The sequence below is a fragment of the Jaculus jaculus genome, chromosome 1, assembly GCF_020740685.1.
Source record: "Jaculus jaculus isolate mJacJac1 chromosome 1, mJacJac1.mat.Y.cur, whole genome shotgun sequence".
NCBI lineage: Eukaryota > Metazoa > Chordata > Mammalia > Rodentia > Dipodidae > Jaculus > Jaculus jaculus.
Genome location: NC_059102.1, coordinates 164,289,974 through 164,314,602, shown reverse-complemented (window position 1 = coordinate 164,314,602; position 24,629 = coordinate 164,289,974). Strand labels below are relative to the sequence as shown.

At 52.4% G+C, this 24,629-nt stretch overlaps 2 protein-coding genes across 6 annotated transcripts in view; one reads left to right on the top strand and one right to left on the bottom strand.

The window, feature by feature from the left end:
• Nucleotides 1–20,042, top strand: part of Flrt1 (fibronectin leucine rich transmembrane protein 1) — a 93,123-nt gene extending 73,081 nt beyond the window's left edge. Inside the window, exons 3-4 of one of the 2 annotated variants that reach the window (XM_045153872.1) lie at nucleotides 9,885–14,094; nucleotides 19,709–20,042. In XM_045153872.1, the coding sequence (XP_045009807.1) occupies nucleotides 9,934–11,958 (2,025 nt within the window). In that variant the 5' untranslated portion in view covers nucleotides 9,885–9,933 and the 3' untranslated portion in view covers nucleotides 11,959–14,094; nucleotides 19,709–20,042. Of the gene's footprint in view, nucleotides 1–9,884; nucleotides 14,095–18,535 lie in introns of both variants that reach the window. The other variant, XM_045153868.1, reaches the window with a different exon arrangement.
• Macrod1 (mono-ADP ribosylhydrolase 1) overlaps nucleotides 1–24,629 on the bottom strand; it is a 181,800-nt gene that overhangs the window by 117,144 nt on the left and 40,027 nt on the right. The gene's annotated exons all lie outside the window — the stretch shown is intronic.

The following is a 24,629-nucleotide window of genomic DNA, read 5'->3' as shown; positions in this document are numbered from 1 at the left end:
GTGCCCTGGGCAGGGCAGGGAAGCCCCAATTCATTACCAAGATGGAAAATGACACTTCCCTAAGCTCTGCCCCAGGAGAGGGGCTGATTTATGACTGCGCCAGGGCCTGGGACATCCGTCAGCGCTGCGCGAGGCACACGCAGTCTGCGGGGGCATTAATAGCCGTGTTATTAGCCACTGGCGTGAAGGATGCCCTGCGGATGGACTATTTGCTGTTATTTATTATAAAGGCGCACTGGCCCCAGCAGCAAGCACAGAGTCCCAGCTCAGACCCTGTCGGCCCTCTGCCTCTCTACATCCCCACCTTCTTCCCAGCCCTGAGGAGGAGCTGGGGGCGGTGGGGGTTGGGGGGGGGCGGGAGGGTAAGGCCAGGCCAAGCCAGAGGGGAGCAGTAGCTGCCTCACTGCAGGCCTATGGCTCAAAGCCCCGATGGGGAATCTGCTCAGCCAGTTCTCTGCAGCCTTGCTGCACTGGGAAGCCGATAAACAAAAGGGCATAAACTGAGCTTTGGGGCACAGATCCTGTGACCCAGGGCAGGTCCCTTCCCTAAGTGTTTGCACTGGGGATGTGGCCCCAGTGGGTTGTGGTCCACCATATAGAAGCTCTCCCAGCTGCTGCCAACATGCATTGTAGGGGAGAAAGGTCCACAGACCTACTGGTGGCATGAGACCCTGCTTAGGTTGGGGCACAACTCATCTTTCTACTCGGGACAAATCCCTGAGAAAGGATTTGAGAGTTGGGTAATGCAGTCCAAGGAGGTGGCTACCAGAGAGGTCTGAGCCAGGCTTGTCCCTCCACACCTGTAAAACGCAGGAAAGACTGTGTGCCAGTCTTCTACCTCTGGTTCCTTCCTGCTGGGTTCTTCACCCTTACATGCAGTCTGTGGCACAGGTGGGAAGAGGTAAAAGCCATCTATGGAGACAAGCCTGTAGCTGGATAATGCTAGGCTGGCCACCAAGTCATGGTGACAAGGAACATCCAGGCCTTCCCAGGTTTGCTCCCCCAGAGCATCTGAAACTGAAGAATGAATCTGAGGCATTGGATGGGTGCCTGGCTCTTCATGATTCAGACATGCCCCTTGACCTCTCAGGGCTGTAATGGCCAGGATCCCCAGTCATGGCCTCTGGGTAGAAGCCATGGAAAGGCCTGCCTCCTTTTCCCTAGCTGACTGGCTGTGGGTTTGAGATTCTAAAGCCTGGGTCATTCATTTAAAAGTTGTCTATGAGAGGTGGAGAGACAGCTCAATAGTTGTCAATCTGACAACTGGAATTCCAATTCAAGAACCCATGTAAAGCCTGGTGCAACTAGGGTGTGTGTCCTAATCCCAGAGCACCTACGCAATGGGAGGAGGAGTCAAGAGACTCCCAAAGCTCGACCTTGTCTCAAATAAGATGGAAGGCGAGGACGGGCAGGAGGAGTTTCCATCCTAGTGGGAGGAGCCAGATGCTTAAGGGGTACCTAAGAAACGGGGAGTAGATAAACAGGGGTCCTACTTGGAATGGGACTACTTCCCCACCTGTTGCGCATGGGGATGCTCACTGCTCTGGAGAGGCCCCGCATTCCTGGCCTGCCTGGGATTCAGGATCAGGATGTGCTCATCTGGACCCTTTCCACATGTTTGCTCCCCTCTCTCATCACCTGTGGCACAGACCCCTCAGTCCAGCCCTGGCCTTAGCGACAGTTACCAGCTCTGTTTGGCACTGTCCCTTCTCCCTCTCCTCTGGCATTGCATTGGGCTTTCTTTTTTGCATCCCCAGAGGAATTAAGTCTGTCTAAGGCAGTGTGATTTAAAAGGACCCAGGCGGAAGTATCTGGTGGAGAAACATCTCATTAAGAGATGCTAAGAAAGAATGAAACGAAATTACACGTGTCTCCCTTCATCCCCCTACCCCTTCCTGGCCCTGCATAGTTTAATATCGAACACTGTTATCAATATAATTAACCTCCTAAGACACAATTTGAAAGCCTTGTTTTTTAAAGCAATTCAAATTCTCTGAAGCCGAGGACATCGCGTAGCCTGGCCCAGGCCCCACCTAAGAGCCCACAAGCTTAGGTGAACTAGCAATGAATGCATTTCTGGCAGATTTGCATACCTGTCTGCAATTACCGCCGGTGATAACAGCTGATACATAATGCATGCAGCATGAAATTAGAAAAATAATTAACTTTGGGTTTTGAAAGGATCCCCACCCCCACTACCAAGGCATTACAAATTCTGGGTGCCACTACTGGACAAGGTCTGGGAGTGAAGTTGTTTGGGGTGGCGGGTGAAGCCGCCTGGTATCTCAGGGCAGTGAGGGCTAAAAGGTGCAAGGGCCATGGCCTGTGGGGGTCCTCAGACACGTGTGTAACCTAAAGGAGCCTCAGGTTTCCCGGCTTCATCAGTAGCTTCCATTTGGACCAGCGAGGCCAGCACCTGGCTAATAAAGTAACTGCAACCTCATTCTGAATGCTGCCCCACCAACACTGGAAGTACCCATTTCATCTCCACAAAAGTCCACGGAAGTGGTTCGTGGATGGTCCCATTTGACAGATGAAGCCCCAAGCCTTGAGACCACTCCTAGTCTATGTAGGCCCAGACTAAGGCAGGCAGATGGCCCCTAGCAGGCTGCCCTCTAATAGGGCGGCTTCCTGAGAGAGAGGGAGGGAGGAAAGGAGGGAGGGGGCTCTCCCACACCTCCCTGAAGCCTCCTCCCTCAAGAAGGAGCTTTTGTCTGAGAAATCGAGGGGCCTACTTCATTAAGTTATCACAGAAATGAAGGCAGCCCCACCTGGGTGAAGCTGGGCAAGTGCAGCCACTGTACCCTGTGGGCTGGAATCCCACCAGCCTCCTCCCTGTGGGGCTAAACCCAGTCTGCCCAGGCATCCCTCTAGCTCACCAGTGTAAAGGAGGCTCCAGAAGGCTTCATAAAGCCACAGTGAATCCCTGCTGTTGGGAAAGACACCTGCCAGAGATTCTACTTAAGAGCTGGAGGGGGAGAAGCAGGAAGACTCAAGGGCCACAGAGCCACAAAACAATGCTGAGCCACAGGGATAGACAGAACCCTAAGCACTTGCCAAACTGGGGATTGGTAAGGAAGTTGCAGGCCCTGCTGGGTGGAGACCAGTGGCTTCCATTCTGCACCCTCCAGAAACTACGTCCACACTAACACGCAGTCACTTTCCCTGCAGACATGCTATTAATGAAAGTGGCCCTCCCTGATCCGAGACCTCATACTTACCCCGGCCATGGGGCAAGAATGGAAGTAAAGAGATACTAATGTGTGGGGGACAGCAGCATTGTAGAAGCACCTGGGAGGGACTCTATGGAGAACAGTGTTGCCAGGTTCCACACACCATGATGCCCAGGCCAGCATCCCCAGTAAGGCCATGCCACAGCCACTGGACTGTGAGCCTGAGGGGCAAGGACAGGACAGGCTTTGCAGATGTATGGGATTCCCCTGCTCCCTGGGATCTAGGCTACCAGGGGAGTCTACCAGGCTGTATACCCCCATGTCAAAGCTCTGCAAAGGCCTTTGGCACCAGGAGTGTAGCTTGAGGACATCACTGCAGGGGCCTGGACAGGAGGGGTGGAAAGCCTCCGGATTCAGTGTGGCAGGCAGGGGCTGTCTTTCACAGAGCGGGCAGGGCACCCGCCAGATCACTGATTTATCTGCCTGGCAGGGAGTGAGCCTGAGCTAGAGGCAAGGGGCCTCTCCACCCTCTGTCCTCCCAGGCACAGGTGCTGTGGACAGCGGCTGAGAAGCTGGTGGGACCTCCAGGTCAGCTGCTGTATACCACCCACAGGACAGATGAGGAAGTGGGGCTCAGAGTGGGGATAAGACCTGCTTTAGAGCACTGCACATTCTCCATAGCAAGTGGAGCTACTCCAGGCCTGCCCTCAGTCCCTGCTGAGATACCCTCTTCCCTCCCTTCTCTCCCTCTGGCCCTGCAGCCCAGCTACACTGCCTTCAAGACCACTACTTCCTCCTGCCCTAGGGCATTTGCTCATGCATCCCCCACTTTCAAGCTGAAAAGTGTCTCAGAGCAGTGGATAATGAAAGAACGATGTGCTCAGGAGGGACTCCTCATTTGTGTGTAGGGGTTCAGGGAAGATGGCAGGCTGGACGGAGGGCAGGACCCAACTAGGTGTTGAGGAGGACTCAAGACACTGAGCCAGGCTGCCCTTGGGGGGACCTATAGAGGGACACACCTAGATGCCACCCCAGGACCTGGGACAGAAGGGCTTCCTGGACAGGCCCTCAGCTTACCCCTCCCCTGGTCGGTCTGTGGGAGCAACAGGAGGAAAGAGCTGGCTGAGGCCAGTCCAGTGTGCCCTGCCACCAGCCCCTAAGGTGGGGGTGTATACTTGGGGGTTCATGACAGCAGAGACTGCCCCTCACCACCCTTGTCTCTGCCTCTTGGCCCCAAATACAGCTGAGTTTGGGGTGCTTCCTCCCCTCTGTGGACAAGTGAGTCCCCCATAGCTGGGGAGCAAAACAGGTATCCCCACATCCCAGAGATGGCACAGGTACCAGCCTACCCTGGGGACACATCAAGAGCTGGACATAAAGAAGGGGCCACAGGAGGGCAGTTAACAAAGAGGTTAGACCTGTGTGAGGGAAGAACTGGGTAGCCAGAGATTCAAATCAGCTTTTAAATTTGCTGCCTTGGGGACACAGGCTGTATTTATGGGACATGCTCTGCACATGTAATGCCCTCAAATCACCTCAAGTTCCCATGGAAGGGCAGTCATCATGAGCGCATGGATAGATGAGAAGCTGCAGATCACAGGACAAGCAACCTGCTCAAAAAGTCACAGAGCCCAGAAGTGGCAGAAGCAGAACTAGAACCTATGATTCTGTTCTGGGAGTTGGCAGATGCCAGTAGAGAGAATATCATAAATAAGTTACTAGGCCCCCCTTTTGGCTAAGGGTGACCTCTAGCCTAAGCCATCCCATAGTTCCCCTCCTCCACACCAGCAGCTTGTCAAGGATCCTGCTTGTCAGTCATAGAGCTGATAGGTCATATCTCATATCACACTGAAGTCTGTGGGATCCGCACAACAATGACAAGTGATCCTATAAAAGATGGGCAATTTACCAGGTCTAATTTGATGGCCACATAACACATCAAACATACAACCAGGGATGAAAGGCCGCTAGGTTCCCAGGCAACTAAAGGGCCCCTCTAGTGAGGTTGCTGCCTCCCTCCCCAGCTGGGTCTGACCTGTTCCTGAGCCATAGGGCTGAGCCCAGGGCTGGCCTTGGGGAAGGGAGATGGCTGAAGAGATTAAGGCAAGATGGATGGGCCAGCAGACGGGGGAGTGGAAAGGCCTTGGGTCTCTGCCTTCCGTTGCTGCTTAGTTATCCATCAAGCATCTCTGAGAGGTGCAATTTAGACTCTATTACGATGCTGGGCCTCTGGAGGCCAGGGACTGTGGCTGTGAACTATGCAGGCCTGAGGACAGATGTCCAAGCCAGACAGTGTGGTAGAGATCTTGGCTTTTGGCCTTAACAGGTTGGCCCTGCTTAGGGCTCTGGTCCAGAATGGTCAAGGACAGAGGCCATTCTTGTTTGACTGACATACCAGGATGGAGTGTGTCCTCTGGTGGATGCTGGGATGCTCCTGTGCTTGGCCATGACCCAGAGACCAAGGGGACTTGGTTTGAGCAGGTCTGAGCCTTCCAGTCTTCAGCTCTGCCCCAACCCACCTGGCCATCCCTCCCTTGACCTTGGCATCTTGGCTTTGTGTAGGCAGGGGTGGGGAGAGACAAGTATGTAGACAGAGGCCCATATGAACCTCAGGTCTGCAGTTGTAAGATGGGACTACAGACTCTGTATGTGGCGGGCAGGTACAGGGATGCACTGTGGGGTCTCCGACCCCATTGCCTGTGGAGACAGGTGGGTGAGCCTGGATTCAGGGTTCAGCCCAGTGCTGGGTTTCTCCGAGGCCAATCCCGAGGTGATGAGAGACAAGGGGTCAGGCCAGGCCCTGGTTCAGCCTGGAATACTCATGCCAGGGGCCGAACTGGCAGGGACAGGCGTGTCCTCCATGCCCAGGCAGGCTGTCTTCATCTTCAGTAGAGTGTGGAGGTCAAGAGCAGAAAGCCTAGGCAGCCCTGGGAGCAGATCTGGGCTCCACCACCTCCTGCCAGAGGACTTGGGGCAGGGTCTCCCCAAGTCAGTACCAGTTTCATCCAAGTAAGGCTCTGCTGTGTACCAATCAAGCACCGGGCTAGACCCTATGGGATGATAACCCCAAATCCCCAAAGGAAAACATGCACCATTTGGTGGAGAATAAGCAAAGGACAGAGAGAAGGCATATTTTGGGTTTTGACAGGGTGACCAGAAAAGATCTCGGAGGATGTGAGGGAGCAAGTGTGTGGCCCTAGGGATGAGCTGCAAGCGAAGGAACGGCCCATGCTGAGCCCTGGGGTGGTGGGGTATGTCTGGTTGCTACAGTGGGAGAGGAGTAGAGTGGACAAGGCCACTAGGTCGCCTCGCCATTCCCCATGGTTCCTTGGTAGCCGCTGGGATGATTGTAGAGGACGCTACGTGGTAGCTCTGGATGCCCAGGAGGGGAAGACAGGATAGAGAACATGGCAAGGCTACGGGGGGAAGATGAGAGGAGGGAAGGAGGCTGCGCAGCTGCACCAGGGACCAGCTTGGGTGTCAGCCTCAGATGAGGGTCACAAAGGAAACAGACAACAGTAAAGCCCTTAGGCATGGCAGAAGCAGTTTCCCGTAACACATGAGCTAGAGAAGGGCCTCGGATTCAAAGTCTCTCTTCTCTTTCTCAGGAGAGACAGAGTGGAAGGGAGGCAGCTCAGAGGGCAGGGCAGGGCAGAGCAGGCCAAGGCCAAGTCCTGAGGGACTAGAGGACCAGGTGAGTGGGTCATGTATGCATGGCCCGGGCTGACCAGGGGACAATAACACCAAGAAGCAGACAGGAAAGAGCAGATGAGTGTCCTCACCTGCTCGGCTTATGAGTGAATGGTGGGACCTCAAGCTGGCTTTGGGGATCCAAGTGCTGGGGATGATTTCATGAGCCCCATTTCCTTTTGACTTCCCTAGCCTCTTTCCCTTGAGGGGTTTCTTCAACCCCAGTTATGTGGGAAGCCCCCTGAGGTTTCCAGCCGTGGTGGTTTTGGCTGGCCTTCCATCTGCACTGGATCCACCTTGTAGACAAAGCACCATGCTGCCAAGCCCCTGAGCAGATCTGTGTTTTAGATGTATCAAAGGAACACTCTGGGCTGGAGAGATGGCTTAGCAGTTAAGCGCTTGCCTGTGAAGCCTAAGGACCCCAGTTTGAGGCTCGATTCCCCAGGACCCACGTAAGCCAGATGCACAAGGGGGCGCACGCGTCTGGAGTTTGTTAGCAGTGGCTGGAGGCCCTGGCGTGCCCATTCTCTCTCTCTATATCTGCCTCTTTCTGTCTGTCTGTCGCTCTCAAATAAATAAATAAAAGTAAACAAAGAAATTATTGAAAAATAAAAATAAGAAAGGAGTACTCTAGAAGGCAGCAGAGCTACCGAGCGGGCATGGCTAAGGCCTGTGACTGCAAGCACAGCTAGAGCAGGTGGGGCCGCCCTGGGTCTGGCTCTTCCAGTCCTTGGGCGCTCACCAGTCCCAACCACACCAGGCCCATGAAGGCCACAGAACCCACCTGGAAACTCATTTCTGCATCACCTAATAGTGAGACCTATTGCCCATGGAGCACTACATGCCTGGAAGTGGCCAAGATTCTGGCTTAAGACCAGATGGCTCCTCCTCAGCACTTCCTACATGGTCTTGAGTAAGTTAACACTTGTTCTCATCTGTTAAATGAGACCAAAAAGAGGCTTAACTTCATGTTTGCTGGGAGAAGTAAATGGTTTGCATACTCAGAAGGTTCTAAGCAAAGTCTTTTTTCTATTTATTTATTATTATTTATTTGAGAGAGAGAGAGAGAGAGAGAGAGAACGAAAGAGGCAAAGAGAGAGAATGTGTGCACCAGGGCCTTTAGCCACTGTAAATGAACTCCAGATGCATGTGCCCCTTGTGCATCTGGCTTACATAAGTCCCGGAGAATTGAACCTAGGTCCTTTGACTTTTCAGGCAAACGCCTTAACTGCTAAGCCATCTCTCCAGCCCCTAAGCAAAGTCTTGATTATAGTGTGAGCCACCAACCCACTAGACTGGAACCCTAGGCACGTAGTAGATGTTCAATAAAGACCTGATGGATGGATGGACACAAATAGACGGAGGGGTGGATAGATGGTGGGTGCATATGAACAGGGAGTGCATGACAGCAGAAGATGCGTGAGTGGATGTGAAATGAACAGATGAGTGGGTCAGGTACATGGATGGGTGGACAGACAGGCAGATAGTTGAGTGGATATATGGATGGATGAAGGACGATGGGTGGATGGAGGATGGATATATGAATGAATGGAGGATAATGGGTAGAAAATAGATGGATAAGTAGCTAGATGACTACAGGAATAGGTGGATGGATGGATGGATGGATGAATGATAGAAAGCTAGGCAGATGGATTGGACAGATGGACTTATGGATGAGTGGGTGGGCAGAGCAGCAGAAGCTCTATCAGGGCCACATGGAAGACCTAGTAGATAAGGGGACATTTAAGCAGGGTTCTGAAGGGTGAGGAGGGACTTGCTGGATAAAGAGAAGCTCCCTGGGGCAGAAAGGGACAAGCAAGGAAAAAGGACTTCACATGGTTGAGAAATAAATACACTTTGTCCTAGGGTCATCTGACTGATGTCCCCACTGACTACTCAGTGGAAATCATTTGTTTCCACACCCCAGAGCTGTCCTCCCAGGCCAAAGCTCAGGTCCAAGAGGCCACTGCATCCTACCCTGGAAGCCTTTGAGACCCCTGAGTTTTACACCAGACCTCTGCCAGCTGTGTAAAGACACCTTCTCTATCAAGACTGAAAGATAATTTCTCTTTAATTGATTTTTTTTTTTACCACTGTGAGTGGTAAAATAATGAGAAAAAAATCTATGCTTCAGTTTTTCCATTTGTGAAAAGTAAAATTACACTTTGCAGAAAAATTTCCTCAGAGAACAGACAACACCTCCCTCCTTTTGTTTCATTTCTTTAAATGCAAGAAAGCTGATTGTGTGTGTGTTTTCTGAAATAGCTGAAAGTTTCATGACTTGGGAAGGGCAAGGTGTGGAATAGTTTCCTGGGCTTGGGAAGTCGCCTCTGATAGAAAATGCTTTCCGTAGACACATGAGGAAGCAGCTCTGTCGACACCTCCTCCTTCTTCTATGAAAAGCATGGTGACAAGCAGGAGCTGGTATTTCTCCACCAGACAACGGGCTCAGCACTCCCCACTGCCTGCCAGTAATAGGGCTGGTAACTACTTTTCTGCAGGTTCTGGCAACGCCCCCTTGAGTTCACAAGCCTTCCAGAAACAAGCTTTCCCTTCAGACTCTGTATCTGTGCCAGACAGCAAGGCCTGTCATGGGTCCAGTGAGAAACAGTGGCTCCGAGTCCATAAAACTCACCCTAAATCCATTTCATCAACGCTGACCGGTACAGTTTGCGTGAGCCTTAAGGATGGCTCAGCCTGAGTCTGGGAGGATGCAATCTAGACCACAGTGAGTGTGCACTAAATTCCCCGAAGGCCAACTCCACCCCAGGACCAGACCTGGAAGCTTTGACTCCTGATAAAGTTTACAGTAGCCAGCAGCCACTGAAGAGCTACCCTGGCCAGGGCTCTCACCTGTGACTCCATCTTGGTATGAAAAGGGCTTTGCTAGCAGCCGGGCCATGGCCCTGCAAGACCAGACTGCGGTGACCCCTTTGGCAGGCAGGCGAGTGAGCATGTGACTCCCTCCCTCGATGCTGTCACTGTCTCACATTTACCATACCTGTTTTGTGCTCCTTACAGGTGTTAAGGCCCCAAGTCGGGTGGGTCAGGCCTCCTGCAGCTATCCACCATGGTGGTGGCACACTCTACCACCACCACTACCACCACTCCTACAGCCACTGTCACAGCCACGGTCGTGATGACCACAGCCACCATGGACCTGCGGGATTGGCTATTCCTCTGCTATGGGCTCATTGCCTTCCTGACGGAGGTCATCGACAGTACTACCTGCCCGTCCGTGTGCCGCTGTGACAATGGCTTCATCTATTGCAATGACCGGGGGCTCACATCCATCCCCGCAGACATCCCCGACGATGCCACCACCCTCTACCTGCAGAACAATCAAATCAACAACGCCGGCATTCCCCAGGGCCTCAAGACTAAGGTCAAGGTGCAGGTCATCTACCTGTACGAGAATGACCTGGACGAGTTTCCCATCAACCTGCCTCACTCCCTGCGGGAGCTACACCTGCAGGACAACAACGTGCGCACCATTGCCAGAGACTCGCTGGCCCGCATCCCGCTGCTGGAGAAGCTGCACCTGGATGACAACTCGGTGTCGACTGTGAGCATCGAGGAGGATGCCTTTGCCGACAGCAAGCAGCTCAAGTTGCTGTTCCTGAGCCGGAACCACCTGAGCAGCATCCCATCAGGGCTGCCCCATACCCTGGAGGAGCTGCGGCTGGATGACAACCGCATCTCCACCATCCCATTGCACGCCTTCAAGGGTCTCAACAGCCTGAGGCGTCTTGTCTTGGATGGCAACCTGCTGGCCAATCAGCGCATTGCCGACGACACCTTCAGCCGCCTGCAGAACCTCACAGAGCTCTCACTGGTGCGCAACTCGCTGGCCGCCCCGCCCCTCAACCTGCCCAGTGCCCACCTGCAGAAGCTCTACCTGCAGGACAATGCCATCAGTCACATCCCTTACAACACACTGGCCAAGATGCGTGAGCTGGAACGGCTGGACTTGTCCAACAACAACCTCACCACGCTACCCAGAGGTTTGTTTGATGACCTGGGGAACCTGGCACAGCTGCTGCTCAGAAACAACCCCTGGTTCTGCGGCTGTAATCTTATGTGGCTGCGGGACTGGGTGAAGGCGCGGGCGGCAGTGGTCAACGTGCGAGGCCTCATGTGCCAGGGCCCCGAGAAGGTCCGGGGCATGGCTATCAAAGATATCACCAGCGAGATGGACGAGTGCTTTGAGACGGGGTCACAAGGCAGTGCAGCAAATGCGGCTGCCAAGACGACAGCCAGCAATCATGCATCCGCCACCACACCCCAGGGCTCACTCTTCACCCTCAAGGCCAAGAGGCCAGGGCTGCGCCTGCCTGACTCCAACATTGACTATCCTATGGCCACAGGGGATGGCGCCAAGACTCTGGTCATCCAGGTGAAGCCGCTGACGGCAGACTCCATCCGCATCACGTGGAAGGCCATGCTCCCGGCCTCCTCCTTCCGGCTCAGCTGGCTGCGGCTGGGCCATAGCCCAGCAGTGGGCTCCATCACAGAGACCCTGGTGCAGGGGGACAAGACAGAGTACCTGCTGACAGCCCTGGAGCCCAAGTCCACCTACATTATTTGCATGGTCACCATGGAAACTGGCAACACCTATGTGGCTGATGAGACACCTGTGTGTGCCAAGGCAGAGACTGCTGACAGCTATGGCCCCACCACCACACTCAACCAGGAGCAGAACTCTAGCCCCATGGTGGGGCTGCCCCTAGCTGGCATCATTGGGGGCGCTGTGGCTCTCATCTTCCTCTTTCTGGTCCTGGGGACCATCTGCTGGCATGTGCACCGGGCTGGTGAGCTGCTGACCCGAGACAGGGTCTACAATAGGGGCAGCAGGAAAAAGGACGACTACATGGAGTCGGGGACCAAGAAGGATAATTCCATCCTCGAAATCCGTGGCCCTGGGCTTCAGATGCTGCCCATCAACCCTTACCGCGCCAAAGAGGAGTATGTGGTACACACCATCTTCCCCTCCAATGGCAGTAGCCTTTGCAAAGGCGCCCACACCATTGGCTATGGCACCACACGGGGCTACCGGGACGGTGGCATCCCTGATGTGGACTATTCTTACACTTGATGCCAGCTGTCCTGGCTTGGCCATGTGGCTCTGCCTAGCCTGCTGTGACCCAAGAGCCAGGAGGAGAAATTCCATGATGATTTTCCCAGCAGAAAGCAAAGTTTTGGAAGGGTTGATGATTTTTGTAGAACACAACAGTGGAAAACAATTTTTTTTTTAAATATATAGAAGGCAGGAGGGGGATTTAGAGTTGTTGGAGACAATTTATACTGGGTCACGCCAGTTGAGGGAAAGACTAAAAATAACATCGCAGGAAGGGCTGGCTTTTCTTTTTCTTTCTTTTTTCTTTTTCTTTTTTTTTCCTGAACTGGAAAGATACTACCTGTACAACATCTGCGTACACCTCAGGCTCTGTTTGGGGCCATCACAAAAGAACCATCAGAGAGAAGCAGTTGACACAAGGAGCCCCCACGCAGCCACCTTGCTGCCGGCTGCTCGCAGGCAACAACCTGATGGAAGGTTTTTGGGTTCCTCACAAAGGAGCTGGAGGAAGAAAAGATCTTTTGCTATGGAGATATTGTCCTGAAATCTCTTCCCTCATTTTTTTTTCCACGCCATTTTTCTTACCGATCTGCAGAAATATGACGTCTTTTACGGCGTTCTCAGAACAATGCTATAGTTGATTAAAGAAAGAAAAAAAAAAAAAACCCTGAACTTTTTCTTCCAGTGCTGAAGTTCCATTCACCACACTCTGTAGGAGCTCGGGTGGAAGCTGTAGCGGAACCACGTGGTGGTTCTTTTCTGCCCACCTAGCTCCGTGTCGTGTCTCTCGGTAGAGATGGGTAGATAGGGCCATGTGTACTGCCCTTTCAGTACTCCTTGGGTCAGTCCGTACCATTTCCTGAGACAATAGAATTGCAAAAATTTTGCTTTTTTCTAGAAGTCATTGAATAAGTAGGCCACGTGTTGGGGGTGGGAGTGAGGTGGAGGGAAGAGCCTCAGTCTGGGGGTGGGGTCTTGCTGTTGTTAGGTGGTGGCATGTGCATTCCAGGGGTGGGGTTTCCGGAGGAGCTGGCCAAGGGTGCTTTAGTTCCATCCCATCACAGCCTGGCCAGGGCTGGACCACTCTCCTGTCTGATATAAAGAAAAACTTTCCTTGATGGCAGAGGGCCCTCATCTGCCCATCCCCCAGTAGATTCATTCACCTTGCTAGCATTTACTGTGTATTTTCTCCTGGGACAAGAGTGCAGGGACTGTTTTTATATATACACATATCAGCTGACTTAGACCTATTGGTTTCCATGGCTGCTCAAACAAAGCCCAGTTAAAAAAAAAAAAGACAGAATTTTTTTTTTTTTTTTATAAAATCCCTGGGAAACATTAGCTCACATACACATACACCCTAATGTAGAAATCCAGCCATAACAATGCCTGGGACTCCACTATCAAGAGGGAGAGACCAGCTCTCTTTGTAAAAACGCCAGCCTTGAAAAGGGTACTGATGGGGCCCTTGGAATAGTTAAGATTTTATTTCTTCCCCATGGAATCAATGTTGCTATCATTTGTCAACTGATAGTATGGTGTGGTGAGCCATGAGATTAAAACGATGGTGAAATAATGACAGCAAATCTGGAAAGGAGGGAAGAGCAGTGCCCAGGGTTCTGATGTCAGTTGCGTCCCACACTCTGGGAGCTTGGGTCACTATCTGTCAATGCATCACTTTGCCCTGCACCAGGAAAAAAAAATGTCATCAGAGAAAGACACTGCTCTGAGGGCAGGAGGATGAGACGGGGCCCGGCTCCAGCAGTGGCATTTTCAAAAGACCTCTGCCACTTTGACCAAAGCAAAGGCAGGAAGAGAAAGCCAGGCGGCTGCTACTGGGCTGCCTGCAACGTGCCTGGGTATCGTCTGCTTGCTGGACATTAAAAGAGCCAACCAGCCCTTCAGTGAAGAGATCAGATTGAAAGACGTGGACTCAGCAGGTGCCCCAGGGTAGCAGAACAAGGCACAGGTTGCTGATCGCAGCCCAAAGGGTCGTTTTACAAAATGGAGACCCCAACGCTTCAACCCCAGGGAACAGCCAAGGGGTATGGACACAGATCACTCCAAACAAGACCTTTCTTTTCTTCTTCCACCTGAGTCATTTTTTCCATAGAATGAGATCATGAGAGAAATGTTCCCAAGCCTTCATTTCAGGTCTGTATAAACATGGGCCCTGGATCCCAACCACTCCCCCAATGATACCTTGTCCCTGGCAGCTCAGGAAATCTCAGAAGATCTAGCAGGAGAAAGTCTGTAAGACTCATAATGTTCACCAGAGAGACAGAGTCCCAGATTCTGAACCGAGACCTCAAAGGCACTGTAGTGGCCTTCTCCCCAGGGCCCTAGGAAGTCAACCCGGAGGCATCCTTCCCTTCATTTGCAACATAGCACTGCCCTTGTACTCCTGGCCCCTAGCTCAGCAGGTTCTCTTCCTTTATTCCCTGCCCTAGGAAAGATCAGGTCTTGGTGGCTAAAAAGGCCTTTAGGGACAGCAGGTGACCTAGACTCTGAGGGCCAAGTGCTGGAGCCTTGTGGGTGGTAAAATTCCTCCTCCATCACAGAGTTAAGCCCAGCCCACAGGAGCCCTGCCAACTGCCCAGGCGCAGTGCCAGAGCCTGGCGTCCTGCCTGATCTTTTACACTGACAGGATACAGCCCATGTTACATCCAGCTGGAGAGCCCAGGCCCAGCCTGACTCCCCAAAGGCACTGCCCCCTCCCAGAGAACACTAAAGTGGACACTTCTAGTCAGGGCCATGGACCCTTACTGAGCCCTTCTTGTGTGTCACTTCTGCCCATTAGTATCCTAACATTTCTCCAGTGTCCTTGTGTGTGTGTGCTGTGTGTATGTTACTAGAGATGGAATGACTGAACCCAGAGCCTTTCCATGTCAGGCAAGCACTCTACCACTGAGGCGTATCCCCAGCACCCCAGTGTCCTTTCTGAAAGCAAGTCATCACATGCCTGCTTTGTCTCAGCTCCTGCAAACCAGAGAGAAGGCCTGAAGCCAGGTCCCTTCTGAAACTTCATTCCCTCCTGGCCCAACACCTCGATGTTGGCCTCATACCCTGACAGAAGAAGTTCAGAGTATCCAGCCTCTTCTGCCCCTCAGAAGTGCACAAGGCCAGGGATGACATCTGTAGGCCTGTGTGTGGCCAACATTTCCAGAAGCAAGTCTATGGCCAGCCTGGCCCTCATGGCCTCTCTAACCAGCCAGAACAACCTCAGTGGCCTCAGCCCTGATGAGTGTGTTTTATGGCGTTTAAAGTTTAAAAAAAAAAAAAAAAGCTTGTGTCACTTCTTTGGTTAAGTGGTTTACCCTTTGTGGTAATTAGATGTAGCGATTGGAATCTCTTTTTCTATTACATGGCAATTTTCCTTTAAATTTCCTCTAAAAAAAAAAAAAAAAAAAAAAAAACCTGGGAAGAAACAGGCAAGGAAGGGAAAAGAAGGCAGCAGGCCTGCGGGTCATTTGCATTTTGCGAATAGGGCCTCTGGTAGGCTCAGCTCAGGCGTGGGGCCCGACGTATGGAATGCTTAAGAGATTACTAAGAATAAAATCTATTAATTAGTCATACTCAATTCCGCAGACATGATGTGCATCAGAAGCTTGCTTTCCTCCCTCTTCTGTGTCCCCCCCTCCCATCAGAAGCCCCCATCTTCTCTGAACGGCTGCCTCCTGGCCTGCCTCCATGTTAACATGGTATCCCATGGTACCTCCCCACCTGGGGCAGGATGCCAACTTGGAGGGCAAGAGCTGGGCTGCTTCCTTGCTCTGAGTGATAGCTCTGGGAAGACAGCACTGGCTAGAAAGACCCAACCTTCCTTTCCCCAAGCCAGAAGCCCACACCTGTCCCATGAATATTCTCCTCCCACCTCAGTGGGTCTCTCAGGAACCACTGCCCAGCCTGCCCAGCAAGGGAGCCAGAAGCAGGTTTGGCCAATCCCCTCTGTAAAGCAAGGGTGCACTGGTGCAGGAGAGCTGGGTGCTCCAAGAGGCCCCCACCCCATATTCATTCTGGAAGGTTCTAGTGGACCGAAGGTAATAGAGGATCCCTGTTGGATGTGAGAAGCTGGGTGATAAGTCTGGGATGGCCTCCAGGCCTGAATCTCTTCCTCTATTACCACTGGTAGGCAGGGCAAGGAGCAAGAGTCACAGACATATTCGGGGCACCCTCCCACCCAGCCCCTCACAAGTGGCAGGCGGCACAAGTTCCAAAGCCAGTCTTCTTCAGAAACCTATTTCCTGCTGAACGTGCTGGGGAGGAGGCTAGAGCTTCTGAGCCTCATGCTTATGAAAAACACAACAAGGAAGATTAGAGTCTGCAGAAGGGGAGTGACGAGCTGCAAAGGCAGCAGGGGGGCTCGGGGCGCTTGTGGCAGAGCGGCTCAGGCAGGCGCCACGGCCTAGGGCTGTAGCCATGCCATGTGCCATGTCCCTTACTCAGACAGCCATGGGTGCAGGTGAAGGCAGCTGATGCCCAGGCTGGAGAGGTGCCAGGGTGAGCGCTAACAAGCAATCTACAGGCCTTCCAGAACGCAGAGAGAGGAAGCTTTTCTTTTCTTAAGGAGGGACAAAAAGGCTCAAAAATGCAAATAATTACCGTTTACAACCAAGCGAGTCTGCTAAATTGATTAGGAGAGATTAAACTCCTTGGAGGTGAAGGAAAAGGGGATTTTTTTGTTGTGTGTGGTTTCTGAACCTGTCCCAAATGGCCACCCACGCAACAGGGATTTCTCCATGCATGGCCAGGAGGGATTCAGTTGCTCCTGCTTGGCTCCCTGGGGAGCCAAGGTCTCTAAGGAATGACACCCAAGGGTCAGAGTACTCATCCTGAGCACTGCCCTTGGGAAGGACCATCTGGCTCCAGCTGGGGTCCCATGCTCCAGCCGCTGGGACAGAAAGAGCAGTGGAGGCTCAGACCGGTCATCGAGCAGCTATGCCAGCCCTCCCTTCTCCTCACCCCAGCCCACTAGTGCCCATCTGACACATCACCCCTCAGACAGGGCAGGTCATTTGTTCTATCACATAGTAGGGCTCCAGAGCCTTGAGCTGCCCTGCGTCCTCCCTGCGCTGAGACCTCCTTCCTGGGGTCAGGGAAAGAATGATGCCATCCATGAAAAGAATGTTGAAGGGCAGGGAAGAGAAACTCTGGCCCAGCAAAGGAATCCAGTGACGAGTTCCAGGTCCCTAGAAGCATTCCACCCCTAGCTGAGGATGTGGCAAACACCTGCCTCAGCCAGTCTACCTATCAGATGTATCTACTCTGTGGCACAAGGGCACTATAGTACCAGGATAGCTATGGATGCAACCCAACACGTTCGTAGATGACATCATGTCACAATGTCAAAAGGCTGGAAAACCCTGGGAGATCCTGGTGCCCATGCTTGCTTTTAACTTCTGCTAAGATGGGAAGTCAAGACATGTCACCCCTTCCCCAGTTTGAGCTCAAGAGGGGGAGACGGACAGGACACCTGCCAGGCCCTGTGCTCTGAACTCCAGTACAGCCTTGGGTCTGTTCCCTCAAACCTCCCAGCCGCCCACAGCCAGCAGTAACCAACACACTCAGTGCCATTAGCCAGCCCATCCATCAGGGCCAGCTGATGGTGCCTGGGGCTCTGTTCACTCTGCATTTACCAATTCCTTTGAAATGTTCCAAGTAGTTGCCTGAAATATCCACACTGCCCTCTTTTTAAAAACTGACAAAAAGATTCCTTTTGCTTCCACTCCCACCCTTTTACTTTTTCCCCACCCTTCTTTTTTTTTTTTTTTTTTGAGACAGGTTCTCACTTAGCCCTGGCTGGTCTTGAACCTCTGATCCTATTGCCTCTATCTCCTCAGAATTCTTCTGAGACATGTCTCACTCACGTAGTCTAGGCTAGTCTCAAACTCCCTATGTAGCCAAGGATGACCTTGAACCTCTGATCCTCCCACCTCTACTTCCTTAGAATTTTAATGTATGTGGGTTTGTTTTTTTCTTCTGGCTTTGGAAATTCCATTGTTCCTGAAGTCATGAGTAATAATAATGCCAGCCACCCCAGATGCCATGAGGCAGAACACCAGATCTCTCCACACCTCCCCTGAGCCATGCCCAGGCAGCTCTTAAGCTGGGACCTGCTCCCACTTCTGGAAGCCATCCTGCGCTCTCTGAGACTGCTCTGATCGTCCCTCTCAACCCCTGTCACTGAAAGGTCCAGTTTGTGCCAGGAGTGGGTAAGGACACGGGAAGGAGGTTGTAGAGTGCCTCCCTGGGCTGTCTAGCCCCCACCCCCGACAAGCCCTGTCCCAAGACACTGCAGCCAGCCCAGTGTGCAGGCCAGGCATGGCCCAGCATAGCACCCTGGCTCCATCCTCACACCCCACTCACCCTAGTCTTTTTGGAATAGAATAGACGGTCTTTACTGCCATCAGCTCTAAATCTCTTCTGATCCTCAGGGGGATGGTCCCTGGGGCGATGTGCCAGGTCCCTGCATGGCTCCACAGGATCCAGGCTGTGTGCGCCTTGCCGTCCCTGGGGCGCCTGAGGTCCTGCGGCATGCCTGATGCACCTCACACCCTCTCACCTGCTTTCGCTTCCACTTCCCTCTGCCCACTAGGGCTCTATGGAGAAGGTCAAGGGGCTGGCAACGAAGGGTTTCTCTCATCCTGGTGGCCAGCAAGGAGAGAAGCTCATCTGGGCAAGTTCTCCTCGAAGCACTTGACCCCCTCGGCCTTGAATCCATGTCTCCGGCATAAGCAGATGGAAAAGACAGCCTTGGCAAGATCTGGCAGCCACCTTAGCCTCAATGGGTGATGGAAACTAGCAGAAAACTGGATAGGCCCAGGGGGGCAATTCAGGGGACCAAAAATCCAAGGCAACAGCCAGCCTTGCCTGCCACCCCCCCAACTCCCACCCCCCAGCCCCCGCCTGAGCTTAAGAGTCCCCGCACCCCAGCCACCCGCCTGGAACTAATCAGGCTTTCTCCTCAAGAAAGAAAAACAAACGAGACAAGAACAGACAATCAAAGCCACAGCAGGTCCTAGGCTGCCACAGCTAATCCCCTGGGGCCCATCATTCCAGGAATCTCTCACTTGCCCTGGATGGAAAATAAGCTGGCAGGGTCCCCACTATCCCTCCTCCAGAGGTTCTGGGCTTAAAAGGGGGTGGGGTGCCACACACACAAAACCCAAATGTAGCCTTATACATTTTTCCCCAACCCAGCATAGACGCTTCCGGATGGTCTCAGTAGAGAAGCCACCTGGGTGACCAGGGCATCGTGTAAGAACAAGACCCCATGTAATCCTGCCCCTAATGGGAGACTCGGAGCAGCGGGGAGAAAGCCATGGGCTCAGTGAAGGTTTGTCACCTGAGGGAGAGACATAGAATAGATGGCACCAGCGCTGGTCTCCTCTGTTAGCTGCAGAGACCTGTGCCCCGGGGACACAATTCTGCTGGCTGGGAGCCACCAGCAGGTGTGAGCAGGGACTGAGATGCCAAAGGCACAGGTCAGCTCAGAGGATCTCCAGCCCAGCAAGAGAACCTCAGAGTGGACAGTTTGCCAGCTCCCAACAGTACTGCCCTCCGGGTGTGCAAAGGGTATGTGAACTCAGCATTGCCAAACATCCTGGTAAGTCCCTCTGCTAGAGAAGGTGGGATGCCTCGCCAGCCGAGGGCAGTGGGGGCCCTGCACCCTCAACTTCCCAAGCCTCTGGCCCTCCTCAGCCTCAGAATCAGCCCCATGGGGCCCCTTGGCTGCACCCTCCTTGTCTTTTCTTCTTTTTCTCTGAAGGGCAGAGCAATCCCGGGGGTCTGAGTGATGGGAAAACCCCTGCTGCTGCTGCTGCTGCTGCCGCCACGACCACCTGAGACCTGGCAGGCTGGTGAGGCTTTGTACCCACCTGCCTCACTCCTGACTCTACCATCAGACAGGGGTTTTCGGAAAACCACGAACAACACACAAACACCCACCACCACGACAACAACACAAACCAAAGTGCACTGCGAACCGCCCTTTGGCCTCCTTCTTGTAGGTGCCTTGAAACTTCAATGTTGAGATGAATGTGATTAACTACTTGGTCCTATTTTCTGTTTGTCTGTTTTCATATAAAATGTCCAAGTCCATACCTGCCTTGTCCTTTCTTGAAATAAATAGAAAGATTTAACTTTTACAGCCATCTCAGCTGCTAACTCTCAGCTCAGGGGAGCGGGGGTAGGTGTCTATGGTACCCTACAGTTTCAGTTCAGGGGAGGAGGTCAGCTCTGCTGTTGGGGATCCATATTGGTTGGCAGCTGGGCAGGATAGAGACTCAGGGATTAACAAATTCCCTGGGCCGTGGCCAGAAAAGCAAACTAAAGGTTGTGTTGTATAGCCAGGTGTGGTGGGCCACACCTGGTCATCTCACAATTCAGAAATAGAGGCAGGAGGATCGGTTGTTTAAGGCCAGCCTCTGCTACATCGAAAGTTCAAAGCCAGGGCTGGAGAGATGGCTTAGCGGTTAAGCGCTTGCCTGTGAAGCCTAAGGACCCCGGTTCGAGGCTCGGTTCCCCAGGTCCCACGTTAGCCAGATGCACAAGGGGGCGCACGCGTCTGGAGTTCGTTTGCAGAGGCTGGAAGCCCTGGCGCGCCCATTCTCTCTCTCTACCTCTATCTGTCTTTCTCTCTGTGTCTGTCGCTCTCAAATAAATAAAATTAAAAAAAAAAAAAAGTTCAAAGCCAGTCTGGGCTACATGATACATGGTTCAAAAAAAAAAAAAAAAGATTTTGCCTCAGGCAAGAAAGGGGGCCTTGGCACCCCAGGGAGGCTGGCTAAGAGCAGAAGCCTCTTAAACCCAGCAGGATTTAAGGCAGGGCAGTCTGGCAGCCACACCAGACTTGGAGAGAGTCTCCACATGCAGATGTGTTAATGAGAGCAATGGATTATCCCATAAGAGGCTCCGGCAACCATGTGGGCGCCTAGATAAGAGTGGAATTGTCCCGGCGTTTGGGAACACATTCTTACTCAACCTCCTGGCCAGGTTCACCCCTGCCAGATGTACCCTGTCCCCTGGACTTGCACACAGACATGCCCACTGCACTTACAGCTCTGAGGCCTTAATCTGTGTATCTCACACCCCAAAGGGGGATTATTTTTCATAAGAACAATAACAATTTCTGCTAAATTTAAGATGAAACAAGAACTCATTATGCCTGCCTTAGATCTGATTTCACATTTGGATAGGGGTTAATTAATTGCCCTTACAATCCAAGGAAGGGGTTATTTTCCATATGTCTTAGTGGTACATGACCCCTGCTGATGTGACCTTGGGTGCTCTGGCCTCACAGATGTTTCTGCTATCCCATCCTACTCCCCTCATAGCTCACCTCCCATCCTTCTTAGGATAGGAGCTGGCTAAGAGAGGTCATTCCACAAAGTGGCACATGGGATGACCATTAGGGACAGGACAGGATCTGCTCTGTGACTCCTATCAAGGAGATGCTTGGTAGACACTCAGGAGAGCTGCTCCCCTTTTTCTACATGAGGTGTATTTTCTAAGGCTGCTGAAGGAACTTTCTAGAACATAGCCAGCCAGCCAAAGAGGCAGTTTTGTGGGCTTTTTTGTTTGTTTTGTTTTTGTTTTTCTTTGTTGTTGTTGTTTTGAGGTAGGGTCTTGCTCTAGCCCAGGCTGACCTGGAATTCACTATGTAGTCTCAGCCTTGCCTTGAACATGGTAATCCTCCTACTTCTGCCTCTCGAGTACTAAGATTAAAGGTGTGTGCCACCACGCCTGGCCAAAGAGGCAGTTTTATAGATGGCCTGCATGCTAGGGCCAGAGATGCTGTGTTACCAGTACCTGGCAGAGGCCTGGGGTGGGGGACTCACTGTGAGTGAGTGAGTGGGGATATCCTGGCTGGAGTTGGGTCTCTGGGGAGCCAAGTCCACATTGAGGATGTTACTGCAGCTGTGGACACAGAATGTGCTCCTCACTCATCACCCGAGGCAGGGGCAGGAAGGTAAGTCTAGTGCTGGCTGTCTCTGCCCATGCTGCTCCTCTGGGCCAGCTGCAGCCCAGGTCTCAGATGGTCCAGCCCCTGGCCACACTATAGGGAGCTCATTCCACTGTCTCCAGCCTTAGTCCTCATGCCCTCCCCTACAAAGACCCTGAGAGGCTCAACAGAGGCATTCTCAGGAGATCCCCACACCAAATCTGTGTGTGGCACTGCAGAACAGGAACACTGTTCAGCTGGAGCCTGGTGGCCACATTTAGCGCCCCCCCCCCAGTTCCCCAGCTGCCCCACACATGTGAGGCAGGGTCAGCAAACACCAGTGAGCCATGGTCCAGCCACTCTGCTGCTCCATGTGGGGATCAAGGAGGATGACTTTCCAATCACAACAGCCATCAGTAATCCCAGCAGCCTGGCAATCAGTGACCTTACTTGTCCCATCTCACCTCATCCTCCATATATCTGCGGCAGCACCACAAATCAGGGGTTCTCCCATAGCTCCCCAAGCCAGGATAGAAGGGCTCTGTTCCCAAACTGTGTTCCTTGACCCAGAGCTAATAAGGCTCAGGGGAAGGGTTCCGGGTCATGCCACTGTTTGTGGAGGGCTCTTGGGGAGACCCAGAGTCCCACAGAACTAAATTGCACCACTTACTGTCTGTGTTGATCATCTTCCTGGTGCCTCAGTGTTTGATGACAGCTCTGTTCCCATTGCTGTGGGCGGGATGGTGGGATAGCACAAGGGAAGCCTTTAGGAATGGCTGGGCCCCCAAGTGCTCAGAAAATACCACTGCTATCCTTTGTACCATCTGGAGGGCTGGGTTCAGGAGGAGTACAGTCCCCAGCCCTGCTAACCTCCGTGGAGCTTATCCAATATCCCTGCCCCACCCCTAGGTACAGATCCAGGTGCAGGCATTTCTTTTTTTTTTTTTTTTTTTTTTTGGTTTTTCGAGGTAGGGTCTCACTGTAGCCCAGGCTGACCTGGAATTCACTATGTAGTCTCAGGCTAGCCTCAAACTCAAGGCAATTCTCCTACCTCTAACTCCCGAGTGCTGAAATTAAAGGTGTGCACCATCATGCCCGGCTTTACCCTTGAACTCTTGATCCTCTTGCCTCCCAGGTTCTGGGATTACAGGCATACACCACCACACCTGGTTTATGTGGGGCTAGAGCCCAGACCAAAGGCCTCATGCACACTAGGCAAGCACTCTAACAATTCTGCCACATCCCTAAAAACCTTGAAGGTTTTTTCTTCTTCTTCTTTTTTCTTTTCACAATTTTTATTAAAATTTTCCATAATTATAAAAAATATCCCATGGTAATACCCCCCCCCCGCACTTTCCCCTTTTTTCTTCTCCTTTTAAGGTAGGGTCTCACTCTAGCCCAGGCTGACCTGGAATTCACTAAGTAGTCTCAGGGTAGTCTCAAACTCACGGCAATCCTCCTACCTCAGCCTCCTGACTGCTCTGCTGGGGTTAAATGCACGTGCCACCACACCCGGCTCACCTTAAGTAGTGGGTTTTTTTTTTTTTTTTTTTTTTTTGGTTGGGTTTTGTTGTTGTTGTTGTTGTTTTCAAGTTAGGGTCTCACTCTAGCTCAGGCTGACCTGGAATTCACTATATACTCTCAAGATGGCCTCAAACTCACAGCAATCCTTCTACCTCTGCCTCCCGAGTGCTGGAAGTAAAGGCGTGCACCACCAGGTCCGGCTCACCTTAAGTTTTAATAGGTGTCCCTAGTGGTAGAGGCCCAACATGGGCTGGCCCCACAGGAAGAAGCACCAGGACTCATGGGATAAGGGCTTGTATTTGTGTGTCAGGTTGATGCAGGGAAGAACCTCCCAGCATTGCAGACCATACTAAACAGGAGTGAGTGGCCTTTGAGAAAGTGAGACCCTGTTTTCTCAGAAGAAATGCAGAGCAAGGCTAGTGAGTACTGGGCAGTGCAGGGTACTCGATGATCACAAATTGTCCCACCATCCCTTCATGTTGTCTTCAGGTGGAGCAAGCAGCTTCAGTCCCCATCCTTCCTGAAGAGGTCTCAGCACTACTACTGAGGGGAAGGGTAGGTGTAGGGTAAGTCTTGGAATCTCTACCTCACGGCAGAAGGCATAGAGCCCCTGCTTCATGTATTCCACTTTACCCGTTTGATCAAGCTCTGAACTGAAAGTCCATATTTCAGGCAGGGGAGACGGCTCAGTTGGAAAAGCACTTGCCAGGCAAGTGTAAGGACCTAAGTCGGAATCCTCAGCACCTGTCTACGTGTTGGGTGGGCATGACAACCTACCTGAAATCCCAGTGCTCAAAAATCAGAGGCTCACGCCTTTAATCCCAGCACTCGGGAGGCAGAGGTAAGAGGATTGCTGTGAGTTCGAGGCCACCTTGAGAATACAGAGTGAATTCCAGGTCAGCCTGGGCTAGAGTGAGACCCTACCTCGAAAAAAAAAAAAAAGTCAGAGGCAGGGCAAGCTAGCTAGCTCGGCTAGGCAAATCAGAAAGCTCTGGGTTTAAGTGACAAACCCCATCTCAATAAGTAAGCTAGAGAATGATCAAGGAAGATACCCAATGTCAACCTCTGGCCTCCGTATGCATGCGCCCACACATGCATTGTACACCCCCACACATGTGCACCCGGACACATCCAAACATGCATACGCATATGTGCACACACCACACACACATACATGCATAGCTAGACCCTGCCCTCATTCTTCTCCTGTCCCCAGTTCCTG